At 41.1% G+C, this 16,674-nt stretch overlaps 1 protein-coding gene across 1 annotated transcript; it reads right to left on the minus strand.

Moving 5' to 3' along the window:
• Window positions 1-403: 403 nt before the first annotated feature.
• On the minus strand, window positions 404-12,459 carry LOC120299657 (plasma membrane calcium-transporting ATPase 1-like). Its single transcript, XM_039324685.1, has 3 exons — window positions 12,358-12,459; window positions 10,210-10,290; window positions 404-3,806 (listed from the first exon to the last, which is right to left on the minus strand). Exon 3 carries the CDS (start codon window positions 3,792-3,794, stop codon window positions 489-491), a length of 3,306 nt encoding a protein of 1,101 aa, XP_039180619.1. The 5' UTR covers window positions 3,795-3,806; window positions 10,210-10,290; window positions 12,358-12,459; the 3' UTR covers window positions 404-488.
• Between the last annotated feature and the right edge of the window lie 4,215 nt (window positions 12,460-16,674).

Raw genomic sequence — 16,674 nt, forward strand, 5'->3', positions numbered from 1 at the left:
ACACAAATTATAGGCGTAAAGAAGGAGCAAACATAAATGCTGTTTAACACCTATCATTTATAAGAATATCACCTTTCAATTAATAAATATATAAATATAAAAAAATTAAAGACATGGATTTTTGGCTTCATCGCTCCTCTTTTCTCTGAAGGCATCTTTTTTTTTGCAAAAAAGAAATTAACGTCTCAAAATCCAGGACAAGTCTGCTTAACATAATGATTAGACCCCTACATAAGAAAGTGTTAATTGTATTGCTGTATTGATTTCTTACGCTTTCTCCCCTTTACTAGGAATTAGGTTCAGACCAGAAACTTCTATTTTGCTAGATAGCTTCAAAAACGTGTCTTCTTCACCGTCTGCTGTGAAGCCCCCCCCCTCCCTCCATTCCCCATCCATTTCTTACTGGAGCCGACGTGCACATTACTCTTTTGAAATCAACATGTCCCCAAGAATCAAACCACCATTTCAGAATCTGCTTTAGTGTCTGGTCAGATAGTTTTACTGCTCATTGTTGAGTGTGGATTTTTATATATAGGATAGCGAAAGGCATTCACTACTCGGCACTGAGCCTGTATTCTGCTTAAGCCCCTGCACCACAAAATTTGGCTGTGACGCAGTTCCTGTTCACCATAGTCAATCTCTTCAGTTACTTGTCCTGTTATCTCCTCCTTGAGAGGCTGCTGTCCAATTTCTTTCAGGAACCACATATATCTGGTAGGAATACTAATGATGACTTGTCCCCATACCAAGGACCCCAGGCCAAAAAAGAGGGACCACAGCCACTGCTCTAGGGTAAGTGCTGTGCAACTGAAGGGCTTCCCTCCAAACTGAACAATTATAATTTGTACAATCAAGGTTCCTAGAGTGACACAGCAAAAAATGCTATTTTTAAATATTCCCGAAAAAACATTCCGTTCTCCGTGAATCTTTCGTGCATTGATTTCATTACAAATTTGCATCATTACAAATGTGTTAAATATAATAGTGTAATGCTGGGTAGGTGGGGACTGCAGTGTCGAGATTCGTCCGTTTTCAATATCAAATAATCTTTCTCCTACAAACAGTAGTGAAAAGACCACTACCAGCTGATAAATGGCATGTAAGAAAATATTTTTCATCATTATACGGGAGACGAGTGGCTTATTTCTGCCATAAGGCTTCCGTTTCAGCAATGCTTCGGTTGGCTTTTCTGTGGCTAAAGCGAGAGAGGCAAAGGTATCCATAATGAGATTAACCCACAGCATCTGAACTGCCTTCAGAGGGGAATTCTGGGTGACGCAGGCACCTGTAAAAGCAACGATCACGGCTACCACATTGACGGTCAGTTGAAACTGAAGAAATTTGGAAATGCTATCGTACACATTTCTACCCCACATCACTGCTTTTACAATGCTTGAAAAATTGTCATCAGTAAGAATAATATCAGAAGCTTCCTTAGCTACATCTGTTCCAGCAATCCCCATGGCAAAGCCAACATCAGCCTTTTTTAATGCCGGCCCGTCATTAGTACCATCCCCAGTGACTGCTACCACTTGTCTTTGCTCTGTGATATTGCTGTTGATGATCCCTTCCACCAAGTTGTACTTATCAGCTGGGGAGGATCTTGCAAGCACGGCTAGGGTAGGCCAGATCCTGTCTATCAATTCTTGTTTGATCTCCCCATTTTGATTACGAATTAATCTATTAAACTCACTCCCCTCTAAACACAGGAAGGTCTCCCCGGGTCGCAGAATCCCACATTTCGCGGCGATTGCCCGTGCTGTGTTAATATTATCCCCCGTGACCATACGGACAACAATGCCAGCGTTCTGACACTTCCTGATTGCGTCTGGAACTTCGGGTCTCACTGGATCTTCAATGCCCACAACTGTAACACAGGTTAAATCCTTAATAATAGTGTCCTCCTCATCCCATTCTGGTTCGTTTGAATCAGGGCCACCTGGAAAATCTCTGAAAGCAATACAGATGGTTCGGAGTCCCTCAGAAGCCATTGGGGCAATCACATTTTTTATCACATTTTCCCTATCCTTTCTGGAAAAAGGCTCACGCTCTGCAGCAGAGTTCAATATTTTGGTGCATTTTTGAAGGAGTATTTCAGAAGCACCCTTGCTGAAGAGCTGATAGCCACCAGCAGCATTTTTCAAAACTGTGCTCATAGACTTCCTGTCGGAATTGAAGGTATACACTTTATACAACATTTCTTCTGGTATCTTAGTCCTCATAGCCTCATAATTCAGATTTAGTTCTATAAGCAAGCCCAGTAAAGCACATTCCGTTTTATTGCCAATTTGACGGGGCAGGCCTCCTTCTACTTCAGGTTTCAGGATCTTGGACGTATAAGCACAGTTAACAGAAACACCCTTCAGCAGATAAGCCAATAAAGCTGGATGAATTAAAGTAGAGTCAGGAACAATTTTGTAATGTTTACCCCCAATAAAAATCTGAACCACTGTCATTCTGTTCATTGTTAAGGTCCCGGTTTTATCTGAGCAAATGGCTGTTGCGTTGCCCATAGTTTCGCAGGCATCCAGATGCCTGACCAAATTATTATCTCTCATCATTTGCTTCACAGAATAGGCAAGGGAGATGGTTACCGCAAGTGGGAGACCCTCAGGCACGGCTACAACCAAAATCGTCACGCCAATGATAAAGAATTTCACTATATATTGTACATACACAGGCGTACATTCAACAGTCCAAATGCGCTTCTCAACCACAAATGTTCGAATGAAGAAAGAGGCTATAAGAACAGTGACGGTGATGACAGACATTGCCAGCCCAGCTTTGCCAATTTGCACGGCTAATCTGGTAAGTTTTCCCTGAAGGACAGATTTTTCTTTTTTGTGCCCAGTAGGTTTTGGGGAGCTTTCCTCAGTTTCCTCTGTTTCCTTCTTATCAACTTTTTTCCCTTCTTTGGTCTTAGGGGAACCATTCTTGTTGGTCTCTTTTGGTTTCTCATGCTCTCCAACTCCAAGTAAAGTAAGGATAATACCAGTTTGTGAGTTAATACCAACAGCTGTAACAACCATTTTCCCAGAGCCTTCCATCACGTGGGTACCTGATAACAACATAGGATCCTGACTTAAATTCTTCTTGACTTGATCAGATTCCCCGGTAAGGGAGCTTTCATCTAGTTTCAAATCGTAGCCTTGGAGAAGCAGACCATCAGCTGCTAGAAGATCCCCGTATTTGATTTGCATGACATCCCCAACCACTAAGTCAACTACTGGGACCTGTGTTATATCCCCACTCCTGATGACAGTAACTTTTTGCTCCTTTTCAATGCGATGCTGCAGTCCCCTGAACTGTTTTTCCTTGCTCCAGTCATTGAAAGCTGTCACCAGCACCACACAAACAACTGATAGAAGAATAGCAGAACCTTCAATCCATTCGGTGTTTCCTTCTTCTTCTTCTCCTTCGAATTCCTCCAAACGACATGCTGCAAGATTTACCCCTGAAGGATGATAAAACGAAAGCCCCAGTGATATGAGGGCTGCAACTTCCAAGATACATAATGTAATATCCTGCAGTGCTTCCCATATCAATTCAAGAAATGTTAGGGGCTTCTTAGGAGGTATAAAGTTCTTTCCAAACACAGATTTCCTAAGCTCTACTTCTGATGAAGATATTCCACTTGCAGGAGATGTTTTCAGACGATTACAGATTTCAAAGACGTCACCGTATAATTCTTTTATTTTGTGCACAGCTTCTTTCTTTCGAAACTGCATCAGATTTTTCAGCTCTGAGGTAGTGATATTGAAGTCAACTGACGTATGCCGGGCTGGAGTCACCATCACTGTGCCTTCCTGCAATTTACAAGGATAACCCAGAGAAAGTTAATCACATTTATAAATTGAAGCTTGGAAACACATTCCTTGCATTTATGTAAAAGCACTGCCAGTATTTAAAGAGAAAAGTCCTCAAAAAAAAAAAAAAAAAAAATCAGAGCAACAGGACATTTTTTCCCTTCAACTATTGAAGTTGTTCTTTAAGTAGCAATATGGAAAAGCATATATATTTGTACTTGAGACTCAAAAAACATGGCATGTTGTAAAACTCTGCTTGGGGATTTCTCATTCTTTTTTAATTTGAAAAAAGATTGGATCTGGCCCTGAAGAAGAAGGAGGGAGGAGAGCCTTTATCCATGTTCTGTTTAAATTAGGAAAGTGCAATAAAATAGGTTAACTATAACAGTTAGACAGTTTTGGCGGTCAGAGACCGCAAATTCTGAAGAGCTATAGGAGGCTATCTGGTGGTACTATGATATCCACCAAATAAGTGGAGTTTGGCTCAAAAAGCGTATATTTAAAATTATATTAAGCAGAATGGACATATTACTTTCTATACTTTTTTCCCCAAGATATCTTTTTTTTTTTTTGCCTGTGGTTTCTCTTGGCTGTGGAAATATCTGGCTGTTTGATTTTGTGTAGTTCCACTAGAAATCATCCCAACTTCATTTGGTGGGACTTATAATGTGACACAATTCTACTAAGGAATAAATCTTGCTGAGATCAGTAGGATTTACACCTGTGTTAGTAGGTCTAGAACTGCACCACTACAAGATCACTTCCCATGTGTACAAAGATAAACAGAAATTTCTCTTACATATAAACCTGAAACCCAGCTGTGCTTTTAGCATTAGGATCAATAAGACCAAACAAAGACCAATGTTTGGATTTCTCTTCAACTGTGTAAAGGATCACTCAGCCCCAAATCCAGGATGTACATTTGAAAAGGGAAAGAAATTGTTTAAACTGATATTTTTCTTATTGTTTTAAAACAACTGAAATTTTAAATGAACAACACTGGACTGCCTAAAGTGCTATATTTCACATAAATTGTATTATTGTTGTTAGGGACAATCTATTTATTAGTCCCCTGTCACCATGAATTCATATACATCTCAATAAGAAACTGGTTGGAATACTAGTTACAACTGTACTTCAAGGTGTGCCTCAGGTATAAATGAGAATAGTTCTCATGCATCTTTTTTTTTGTTTTTGCAAACTAAGCATCAAACTAGGTAGAATGTAAACATTTTTCATAATAATAAGAAATGCCAGGTAATCTGATCCCTATACAACAGGAAAAGGAGATTTGACTAGAACAGTCACTCACTACTTTTTCAAGTAGAAATTTACCCTTTAATCTTCCTTTAGATGAAAGCAAGATTGCTCTGAAGCTTTTCATGGTAGAAAATATGGATTTGGATGGGCATTTTGGTTCAGGAAGTCACATGGGTAAAAAGATTTGCTGTTCTCCCCCCTAAAGGCCATGATCCAGCTTGACAGAGCCACTAATAAAAGTTGAGATGGCAGTTCCTAAACATATTACAAAGGGGTACAGATTTGACCGGTTCTATGAAGCCCTACAGCACCTTATAGAATTAACACCAAAAAATGATGTCCTTATCATCATGGGGGATTGGAATGCTAAGGATTGGAAGCCAAAAGATAACCGGAGTAACAGGCAAGTTTGGCCTTGGAGTACAAAATGAAGCAGGGCACAGGCTAATAGAATTTTGTCAAGAGAATACAATGGTCATAACAAACACTCTTTTCCAACAACCCAAGAGACGGCTCTACACATGGACATCACCAGACGGTCAACATAGAAATCAGATTGACTATGTGCTCTGCAGCCAAAGATGGAGAAGCTCTATACAGTCAGTAAAAACAAGACCAGGAGCTGACTGTGGCTCAGATCATGAGCTTCTCGTTGCAAAATTTAGGCTTAAATTGAAAAAAGTAGGGAAAAGCACTAGGCCACTCAGGTATGAACTAAATCATATTCCTGATGAATATACAGTAGAGGTGACAAATGGATTTAAGGAACTGGATCTGATAGACAGAGTGCCTGAAGAACTATGGATGGAAGTTCACAACATTGTACAAGAGGTAGCAACTAAAACCATCCCAAAGAAAAAGAAATGCAAGAAAGCAAAATGGCTGTCTGAGAAAGCTTTGCAAATAGCTGAGGAAAGAAGGGAAGCGAAAGGCAAAGGAGAAAGAGAAAGATACACCCAATTGAATGCAGAATTCCAGAGAGTAGCTAGAAGAGATAAGAATGCCTTCTTAAATGAACAGTGCAAAGAAATAGAAGAAAACAACAGAATAGGGAGGACCAGAGATCTCTTCAAGAAAATTGGAGATATGAAGGGAACGTTCCATGCAAAGATGGGCATGATAAAGGACCAAAATGGCAGAGACCTAACAGAGGCAGAAGAGATTAAGAAGAGATGGCAAAACTACACAGAAGAACTATACAAGAATGAGCTTAATATCCCAGATAACACAATGAGATGGTCATTGACCTGAACCAGACATCCTAGAATGTGAAGTGGGCCTTAGAAAATCTGAGCAACAAGAAAGCTAGTGAAGGTGACAGTATTCCAGCTGAGCTATTCAAAAATCTTAAAAGACGATGCAGTAAAAGTGCTACACTCAATTTGCCAGCAAATTTGGAAAACTCAACAGTGGCCACAGGATTGGAAAAGGTCAGTTTACATTCCAATTCCAAAGAAAGGCAATGCCAAAGAATGTTCAAACTATCGCACCATTGCACTCATTTCACATGCTAGTAAAGTTATGCTTAAAATCCTACAAGCTAGACTCCAGCAGTATGTGGATCGAGAACTACCAGAAGTACAGGCAGGATTTCGAAGAGGCAGAGGAACTAGAGATCAAATTGCCAACATACGCTGGATCATGGAGAAAGCTAGGGAGTTCCAGAAAAACATCTACTTCTGCTTCATTGACTATGCAAAAGCCTTTGATTGTGTGGATCAGAACAAATTGTGGCAAGTTCTTAAAGAGATGGGAGTACCAGACCATCTCATTTGTCTCTTGAGAAACCTATATGCGGGTCAAGAAGCAACAGTGAGAACTGAACACGGAACCACTGATTGGTTCAAAATTGGAAAAGGAGTCCGGCAAGGCTGTATACTGTCGCCCTGCCTATTTAACTTATATGCAGAGCACATCATGAGAAAGGCAGGGCTAGATGAATCAAAAGTTGGAATTAAGATTGCCGGGAGAAATATCAACAACCTAAGATATGCAGATGATACCACTCTAATGGCAGAAAGTGAAGAGGAACTAAAGAGCCTCTTGATGCGGGTGAAGAAGGAGAGTGCAAAAGTTGGCTTGAAACTCAACATTAAGAAAACCAAAATCATGGCATCCGGCCCTCTCAATTCCTGGCAAATAGATGGGGAAGAAATGGAGGTAGTGACAGATTTTATTTTTCTGGGCTCAAGATCACCTCAGATGGGGACTGCAGCCAAGAAATTAAAAGACGCTTGCTCCTGGGGAGGAAAGCTATGGCAAATCTAGACAGCATACTAAAAAGCAGAGACATCACCCTGCCAACAAAAGTGCGTATAGTCCAGGCCATGGTTTTCCCAGTTGCAATGTATGGCTGTGAAAGTTGGACCATAAGAAAGGCTGAGCGCAAAAGAATTGAGGCCTTTGAACTATGGTGCTGGAGAAGACTCCTGCGAGTCCCTTGGACTGCAAGGCGTTCAAACCGGTCAGTCCTAGAAGAGATCAACCCCGACTGCTCTTTAGAAGGCCAGATCCTGAAGTTGAAACTCAAGTACTTTGGCCACCTAATGAGAAGGAAGGACTCACTGGAGAAGGGCCTAATGCTGGGAAAGATTGAGGGCAATAGAAGAAGGGGACGACAGAGAATGAGATGGCTGGATGGAGTCACTGAAGCAGTAGGTGTGAATTTAAATGGACTCCAGAAGATGGTGGAGGACAGGAGGACCTGGAGGAGCGTTGTCCATGGGGTCGCGATGGGTCGGACGCGACTTCGCAATTAACAACAACAGATTTGATCACAGAGTTATAGCTGCCATCTTGATTTTCTTGATCTCCAGGGAAACTCTTGCTGCCATTTCACTGATGCTTTGAAAGAGCTCTTGAATGAAAGGTGTGGTATATATTTATATAATAAGTAAATCCTGTATCTCCCATTATTAGTCAGACTTGCTAGAGCAATGTTGGAAATTTAGCAACATCTGGAGGGGGGGAATACATCTACAGCAGTGATGGCAAACCTTGTAGAGACCAAGTGCCCAAACTGTAACCCAAAACCACTTATGCATTGGCGGGTGCCAGGTGGTTGTGGCCCATTGGCTGGGTGTGGCCCATTGGGTGGGTGTGGCTTCGGTGGTAACGGCAGACTGGGTGGGACTAAAAAGTTCAGTCAATCAATTCCAACTTTGCAAGATCTTTTTTTTCTCCCATGAGAAGTTGAAATTGACTGATTGATTGAACCTTTTTTTTTTTTTTGCACACGGTGGCGGAGGCCTAAAGTGAAAAGGTTTTATAAAGCCCATCTGAAAGCCTAGGACCGGGGTGACAGCACACATGCCCACAGAGAGGGCTCTGAATGCTGCCTCTGGCACCTGTGCCATAGGTTCGCCACCACTGATCTATAGTATGCAATATATTGAGATCAGATGTTGAATCATCTTTATCATCAGCTTTGTCAATTGATGGCATGATGCTAATGTGTCCCTTAAGCTTTTCATAATTATGGAATTGTTATAATGGAATTGATACATAGTGGCACTTAAGTACTCAACTACTTTGAAACTCATCGATTTTGATGTGAACATTTTGTCCGGTACTCATCATTTGTTTGGTATTTGATGCACAAGTTAGAACTTGTTGGTGTCGGCTGCCTTGTTACTCATTACATTATTCCTTATGGGAAAAAAATGTTTGGTACTCATTGTTTCTGGTACTCATTGTGCCTCCTGGAACCAATTAAAATGAGTACCAAGGTACCACTGTGTGCTGTTATTTTTTTTTAAAGTATATTGATTTTTTACAATAACAATCTTTAGTGCTTCGTGAACAGTGTGTTGTCTGGGTTCATACATTTAAAACAATCACTGTGTGCTGTTATTACTATGTCAGTTGCACAGATTATTTCAGCTGACTAAGCTATGCCATGAGTGTGTTTTTTAACCTTTTGAAGATGACTCTCAAGTCAACCATGTGTGGTTGGAGGAGGAAAATGGGGTTTCATCCTATGGAAGATATCTAGCCTCACTAAAATTAGTCCCTACACCAGTGATGGCGAACCTTTTAGAGACCGAGTGCCCAAACTGCAACCAAAAACCCACTTATTTATAACCGGGTGCCAGGTGGGCGTGACCTACTGGGTGGGCATGGCTGTGATGGCCATGGCAGACTGGGTGGGTGTGGCCAAGGTGGGCGTGGTCACCTCAATGTTATTCGTGGGGAGGGATGCCTGTGGGGGGTGGGCAGGGTTGGGGGAGATCCAGGGGGTCTCTGGCAGATGGGGCAGTAGGCAGGAGGCTCATCCTGCGGGGTAAGGTGAGGCAGGGCGGGGGTGCCATTGCCATGGGGCAAAGCAAGGGCTGGGGCGACTGCTGCCTGACACCATCAGCCCCTGCACACAGAGGCCAGCGAGCACATGGGGGCCGATAGTGTCCATCAACAGCCACAGCCTGCTGGCCCCTCGACCGGTACACTCTGGGGCTCCACAGCCCGGCACCAGCAGTTCAAAGAAGCTGCCTTTGAGCTGGATGACTGGCCAACAGCTGAGGCGATGCAGTGGGTCGTGCCTGGGAAAAGGAGAGCATGCGAGGCCAGGAGGGACGGGACCGGGAGGAGGGAAACCAGCCGTGCCGGGATGCATCTGGCCACGTGGGACTTCGGCGAGTTAGCAAGCGGCTGGTTAAAGAGGGACGGTTGCCATCTCTAGGGCATGGCGCGCGTGCCATAGGGTCGCCACCACTGCCCTGCACACATGGTTGACTGTATGCAGAAAAGGGGCCTGTTCAAATTGTACAAACATTCAACCTCCTGCATACTTGCAAATTAGCTAAGCATCTCCATAACGGACTTAAGATTAGAAAGCACCAAGAAACCTGAATACTATTGCGATGTTAATTAACTGCATTCCAATAACACAGTGAGGGATGATTTACTGCTCTGTGGTTTTCTGAATAAACCTCAGTTGGCTGGATTTACATCATGTGAAACCACAGTTTACAATCACAACCTCCTAAATACTAAGCAACAAATAACTACCTTCTGACTAGCATACTCCATGAATATAGTCATAACCTTTTTAATGCAAATTGTCATGCGCTATATTTCTATAAACACAACTGGAAGAAAAAAATATGGCAATGTTTTAATTGTAGGTAATCCATCATTGGCCTACCTGAACAGGGAACTTCAGGCAGTAGAGGGCAGTTTCATCTCAAAGATGTAGCATTTTCAAGGGAAAGCAGAAAGAAGTCATCTTGAAGGAAAATCAGAATAGGAACAAAGGAAAAATAGGAGAGAATTTTAACTTCTACACATTACATTAATTCCAGATAAATTAGCCACACTTTTGTAGTGATATGAACCAAACCATTAATTAAAAGCTTTCTCTTAAGAGGGACTGCCTTAAAGTGGTGGTGGGAATCATCTAAACTTTTCATGCCCATTCAGAAAAACCAGAGTCTTGTTTTTCTGGAGTTCTAAAGGAACAATTGGTTCTGTTCTTCATTCCCAAATTAGGTAATGACTGGTCTATCAGATAGTGTTAGAAGTAAAGTCTTCATCCTGGTTCATCCAAGCCGGGAATAAATAAGCAAACATGGTGACTGCTTTGGGAAGAAGGTTACAGTTTATTGCAGAAAGATGGTCTTCAGGAAAGTACAGAGGAGAGAGAAGGAGAGCGAAGGAGAAGGGCAAGGCACATGGGGCAGTAGGCTTTTATACCCCCTCTAGCCTTGTTTGGAATAGTTTCCTGTTCCTGTGGCATGAACCTTGAGGCTGTTTCTGAGTGTTTGTCTAGGCCTTGATATCTGTGGTTTAATTCTATTATCATATCCTGCTTCCCAGGTGATGGGGCTGACTCCTAGAGTTTGGGTGGGGTATGCAGATCTTCTCTTTTGTCTTCTTGATTGCTCTGGCTTCAACTTTCTGATGGTTTTACATTTGCATTTGTATGGGCCTAGCTCTTGCTTGGGGCAGAGAGATAGATTTGGGGCCAAGTTTGGTTTTAAAAAGTCCTTTTGAGGAAAAATATATTTTTCTGCCCTTTTTAATATTTCCTTCTGGGCTAACTTTCATCAATCGTAGTGCCATTAAGGATCCAGTTGTTTAATTTGATGACTGGGATTAATTTCTGTCTTTCCCATTTATTACCTGTAAGTATGATATCTGTCACACAAATGTTGAGTTCGCACAACTTTTTGAAATCAATTAATTACATGGGCTAGCTGGCATATTTTGCTAGGCTAAAATATGTTTAGCTATTGTGGGCCTACAAGTATGTTTAGCTATTGTGGGCCTACAATCCAGAGATGTTGCCTTCTCCAAAATTCATCTCTAAGATGTAGATCCTGTTGTCCTCTAAGGTTGCTGAATTACACTTCCCAGCAGTTAGAAATTGCTCAGCAAATTGCCCACCCTTATTTTCTTAAAACCTCAGAAACAGGGACAGCCTGACCAATAAGCATAGCAAAGTGGTAGAATTTGATTATTGTGAAAAGGCAATAAATATGGTTATGTCATGTATCGTGTGTCGTTATGTTATGTTATATATTATGTTACATTGTATGTTATGTTATGAGTTATGTTATCTTACGTTATATATTATTCTATATGTTATGTTATTGACTTTTTATTGGTGAGGGAGAAATGTATGATGGATTTTCTAATTTGGCTAACATACATCTCAAAACCTTTACATGAAAAATCAGTCTCCAGTTATAGAGTTACAAAAAAGATTTTCATTTGTATTCACATTTTAAACATTTCCTACAATTTTTTTCTATAGAAAAGTGGCTCCATTTCTACTAATACAAACCTACATATCTTAACAACCATGAGGGCTCAGAAAATAATATATACATTTTGTATTATCACTTTAAAATTCAAGGAGCTTAGATATCATAGCCAAAGAAGATTCCCTCCAATGTCTCTGTTTAATTATGGTCTGCAGTAAAGGGGGGGAAATAGTCAGTAAACCTTGATTAATCAAAAAATCGAGTGTTTAAACTAGAAAGCAAGAAGGGGGGGGGCTGCATACTTACATGGCTTTATAGCAATATGATCTGTAGGACTGAAGAAACTGAAATGTTTTGACCTGGAAGTAATCATTATCACTTATATACACCTGAGTGTCATGTGACTGTTAGAGATTCAGAAGCCTTTTTTTAAAAAAAGAACAATCTACTTTAAAGTGAAAAAAATAATTGTTACTGTTTACCTGGAATTTTAGGCTTCATTATTAGCTTTTAAATAAAGGTGATACTAACATTTTGGCTGATGTAGCAAAAATAGTACAGTTTAATGTGAATTGTACAGTTCTAACCTGCATTTTGGCTTCAGTCCTGTTCGTGTTCCATGATCCCAAGCTAATCCTGTTCCAACTGTCATAGCATTTTGGGCCTAGCTCCAAAGTCAAGAAAGGTATTTTTTCACAGTGGCCAGTAACTGTTCAAAGTGGCAGTTACAACAGGAAGAGATGTTGAATTAGAATGCTACCAGCAGCCAATGAGACCATTGCTAATAGGCACATTCTCATGAACTCTGACTCTTGATGGCATCCACATCTGTGCAACCAAATAGGAGAGCCCCTTTCCCTGATAAATGTACACAGAGTCCTTATACACCAGTGATGGCGAACCTTTTAGAGACTGAGTGCCCCAAAACTGCCCCCGCATTGCCCCCTGCCCCCACCCCCCCTAGCTCACAGGGCCACTCACCGCCTCCACAGCCCGCCACAGATCACCCAGGTGGCCCAGCAGCGCCATGGTGGCCACACCCTCTGCCTGCACCCCGCAGCATCAACTGCATGCGATGGGGTGCGAGGGCGGAGTCCTGTGCTCGCTCCCCTGCTGCCATGTCCTTGGCTGCACTGCTCCGTGTGGACCACGCTCAGGGGCAACTCTCCTCCGGGGGGGGGTTGCTGGTGAGGAGGGGGCCTTAGGGGGAGGTGGGGCTGGGGAGATGGCACATGTGCCCACAGAGAGGGCTCTGAGTGCCACCTCTGGCACACGTGCCATACATTCGCCATATACTGTAGACTGAATTTTAAAGGTACCACTGTTCTTACCTTATTGGGTAGATTGCAAAAGCTAATAATTGGTCATCTTATAAAAAGAAAAGGTCTATCTATGTGGTCTTTAAGTGTCAACACTGAATTGACGGCCAATAAATAACCAATGTTACTGTAGCATAGAAAACAGTTCTAATACTTAAAGGCCCTAATCTATTCAATAACATTTCTATTAAATTGCCATCCATATTTATAACTTGACAAGACCATAATTTTTGTTTTTGGGTGATGTCATGAATGTAACTTTGGCAGCTACATGCCTCTGTGTTTCATCTTCCCTTTAGATTAAAGGGGGGGGGGAGATGTTACTTTCAAGTGGGTAGATGGAGAAATGAAACTTTTTGATTCAGCTGCAGACCGTGAGAACTTGAAGCCTTGTCAAGGACACCAGAACCAGTGTGGATTTGAAGCAGACGGTTCCTATAACAAAGTGGATTTGTGATAAGGATTATGTAAGGCATTGGGGATTTGGCTGGGAAAACTATTGTTTAAGTCTATGAATTGATGTTGGAGCCTCAGAGTTAGTTTTTCTTCAACATAACCAAGGTGTATATTCAATAAACAATAACCTTTTTGGAAACGAAATGAACTTGGAGTTTTATTTGGATTCTCGAGATGGATGTTGACAGGTAGTTAATGACCAGATCACTGTCTATATCACTGTCAAACTTGGCCCTTTTACGACTTGTGGACCTCAACTCGCAGAATTCCTCAGCCAGACACGCTGGCTGAGGAATCCTGGGAGTTGAAGTCCACAAGTCATAAAAGGGCCAGGTTTGAAGACCCCTGGTCTATATAATAACAAGTACTTGACTTATGCAGTTCATTTAGTGACCATTCAAAGTTACAACAGTACTGAAAAAGTAACTTATGACTGTTTTTCACACTTTTGACCTTTGTAGCATCCCCATGGTCATGTGATCAAAATTCAAATGCTTGGCAACTGACTCATATTTGTGACTAGGAATTTAGCATCACAGCAGAGAACTAATCTTTGTCAAGCCTAATTTGGATATACAGTAAATATTATTATGCAATGCTCTAATGCCAACAGGTGCTTATGATTGATTAGATGCTTCATTGTCCCCTCCGATATTAAATCCTTTTTAATGCTCAAAAAAATTACTGCCAGCCCTAATGGCTGATGCTTGTCTGGAAAAAAGCTATGCCAGGGCAAAAATCTTTGCAAAATATTTTTGGCAAAATATCAAGTGACCACAGCTACCACCAGACCAACAGAGAATAAGTACCATTTATGCATTTATTAATTTATATCCCACCTTTATTATTTTTGTAAATAACTCAAAGTGGCAAACATTTTGTAAGAGGTGATCCAAGCAGATATGGAATTGTGTGTGGTTGTAAAGGCTACTACTGTGTTATTTTTTGTATCCATTATTGGTAGGTAAACATACAATTTATTTTATTTATTTAAAATTTGAAACAGCCCTTCTCCCTCACAGAGAGTCTCTGAGTCTTGTCTGAGCATATTTCTGTTTTAAACCTACTGCTATGACATCTCTGAAGCTGGCAATCAAATCTCCTCATTTCTCATTTGATTTCCTCATTTCTCATTTGATTTCCTCATTTCTCATTTGATTTCCAAGTGAGATCTTTAGCATTTGCCTTTCCTTTGTGTTATGTATTGGCTTGAAAAGTTGTGGTTGTTATGAACAGTTGTTATATATTTGAAAGAGTCTCCAACTTTTTTTGGAGGGAAATTGCAGTCTGAAAATAAGCGGGGAAAATACCCTTTAAAACTGATTGGTCGCCGCCTAATGGTGGCAATGTATAAATAGCTATCAGAGTGACACGTCTGTGTTTTTGCACCAATAAAGAGCAGTTGTGTTACATCGGTCTGTCTATGCCTCAACAAACGCAATACACAATACTTTGTATGTTATGGGAGTCAAAGATTTTATATATCTGATTTCCATAGATGCTATGCTTCACTGCTGGAAGCAATGGCATTTGCTTTTGTCATGGTGTTGCCCATCTGTTTGAGAACTGTTTTTATGTGATTAAAACTGAGCCACCCTCCTTTTCTACTGCATCCTATTTCTTGATTAATTTTGTGTATGTGTTTCACTTTTTGGCCAAAAATATATACAAGAATGTACTATTTGGGCTACTGTTACATGGTAAATGCCCAATACTTCCGTCGTTGCACATACTGTATTCCATTTTTCAGGACATCCGGCTAAATATGTTAACAATTTATAAGGAAGTGAGATGATTAAAATGTTAAAACCTAGAACAAAGGAGTAAAAGAGAATGGAAGAAACTGAAATATCTTTCCCAAATTAGAGAGATTAAGGGACAGCAAGACAGTACTTTTCAAACTGGTGTAGCTGGTAAAATGGAGGACAATTTTCCTCAAAAGCCTGTTTTAGAAAAGAAGGAATACATTCACACTGCATTTTCTATAGATTATGTTTTCCTACAAACGTGTCTATGGAGATTCTCAGTCATGAGAAGTGAAAAAAAGCAAAACAAGGAAAGTCCAGTTACATTTTGCTACTTTCCAGGGCAAAACCCATAACTCGCTCTGTTGAGTCCCTCGCGAAATGGCAAGACACGAGAAGCAGTTGTAGTTCTCAGATTTGCTTTATTCTTCATTTAGCTTACAGATCGAATGCTTCGGCAATGCCCAAAACTCCCGGCCTCTTATATAGGCCTTTCCCGGGTCAATGTGTTACTTTTCGCGTGCCAGCACCCGTGCATGCGCATATGCGCTGGCAACAGCCTGTCTGGTCCCAGGCAGCTTGCACCTGCCCGGGACCGCCTGCAAACGCCCCGAGCCCGTTTGCAAAGCTCGGGACATAACACGCTCTGTTCCCGTTGCTGAAAACGGATTATGAATGCATGTGCCTTAAACACAGAAAAAAAGCTAGGACTCAAATAACATTTTTTTAAAAAACTAATGGAGTACTTTTGGGTGAACTTTGTAAGGGCTGTCAAAAGAAAGAGCATATTTTAAGAAACTTATCTTAAAAATTATTATTTATCAGTCAAAGGTCAGAGATCAAGTTTACATTGAACCTGTAGCTCTAATGGAACAAATCTGCAGCTGCTTTAAAAGGACTGGATTTCAGATTCAGTAGAACGGTGATGCTTATACTAACCATTGAAGATCCATTTCAGTAAAAATTCTAAGACTTAACCAGGCTTCTGCCATCTAAATCAGGGGTCCTCAACCTCGGCAACTTTAAGACTTGTGGACTTCAACTCCCAGAATTCCTCAGCCAGTTGGCTGAGGAATTCTGGGAATTGAAGTCCACAAGTCTTAAAGTTGCTAAGGTTGAGGACCCCTGATCTAAATGGCCTATGGGTGGTCCTTGACATAAGCATAATTGAGCCCACAATGATGGTCCTAGGTTGTTCCTGTTGTTTAGCAGATCATCACATGACTGGCCAAGTTTGTGACATTTCACGGTGGCCATTAAGTGAATCACTGTGGGCCTTAAGTGAACGTTGTGGGTGTTAAGCGATCACAGCAGTCATTAAGCAAATCCATTGTCGCAATGGACATTTTTTTTTTTGCTGAAAACCAGAAGTAAATGCAACCAG

The sequence above is a fragment of the Crotalus tigris genome, unplaced genomic scaffold (genome assembly GCF_016545835.1).
Source record: "Crotalus tigris isolate CLP2741 ecotype Arizona unplaced genomic scaffold, ASM1654583v1 scf7180000024304.1987388, whole genome shotgun sequence".
NCBI lineage: Eukaryota > Metazoa > Chordata > Lepidosauria > Squamata > Viperidae > Crotalus > Crotalus tigris.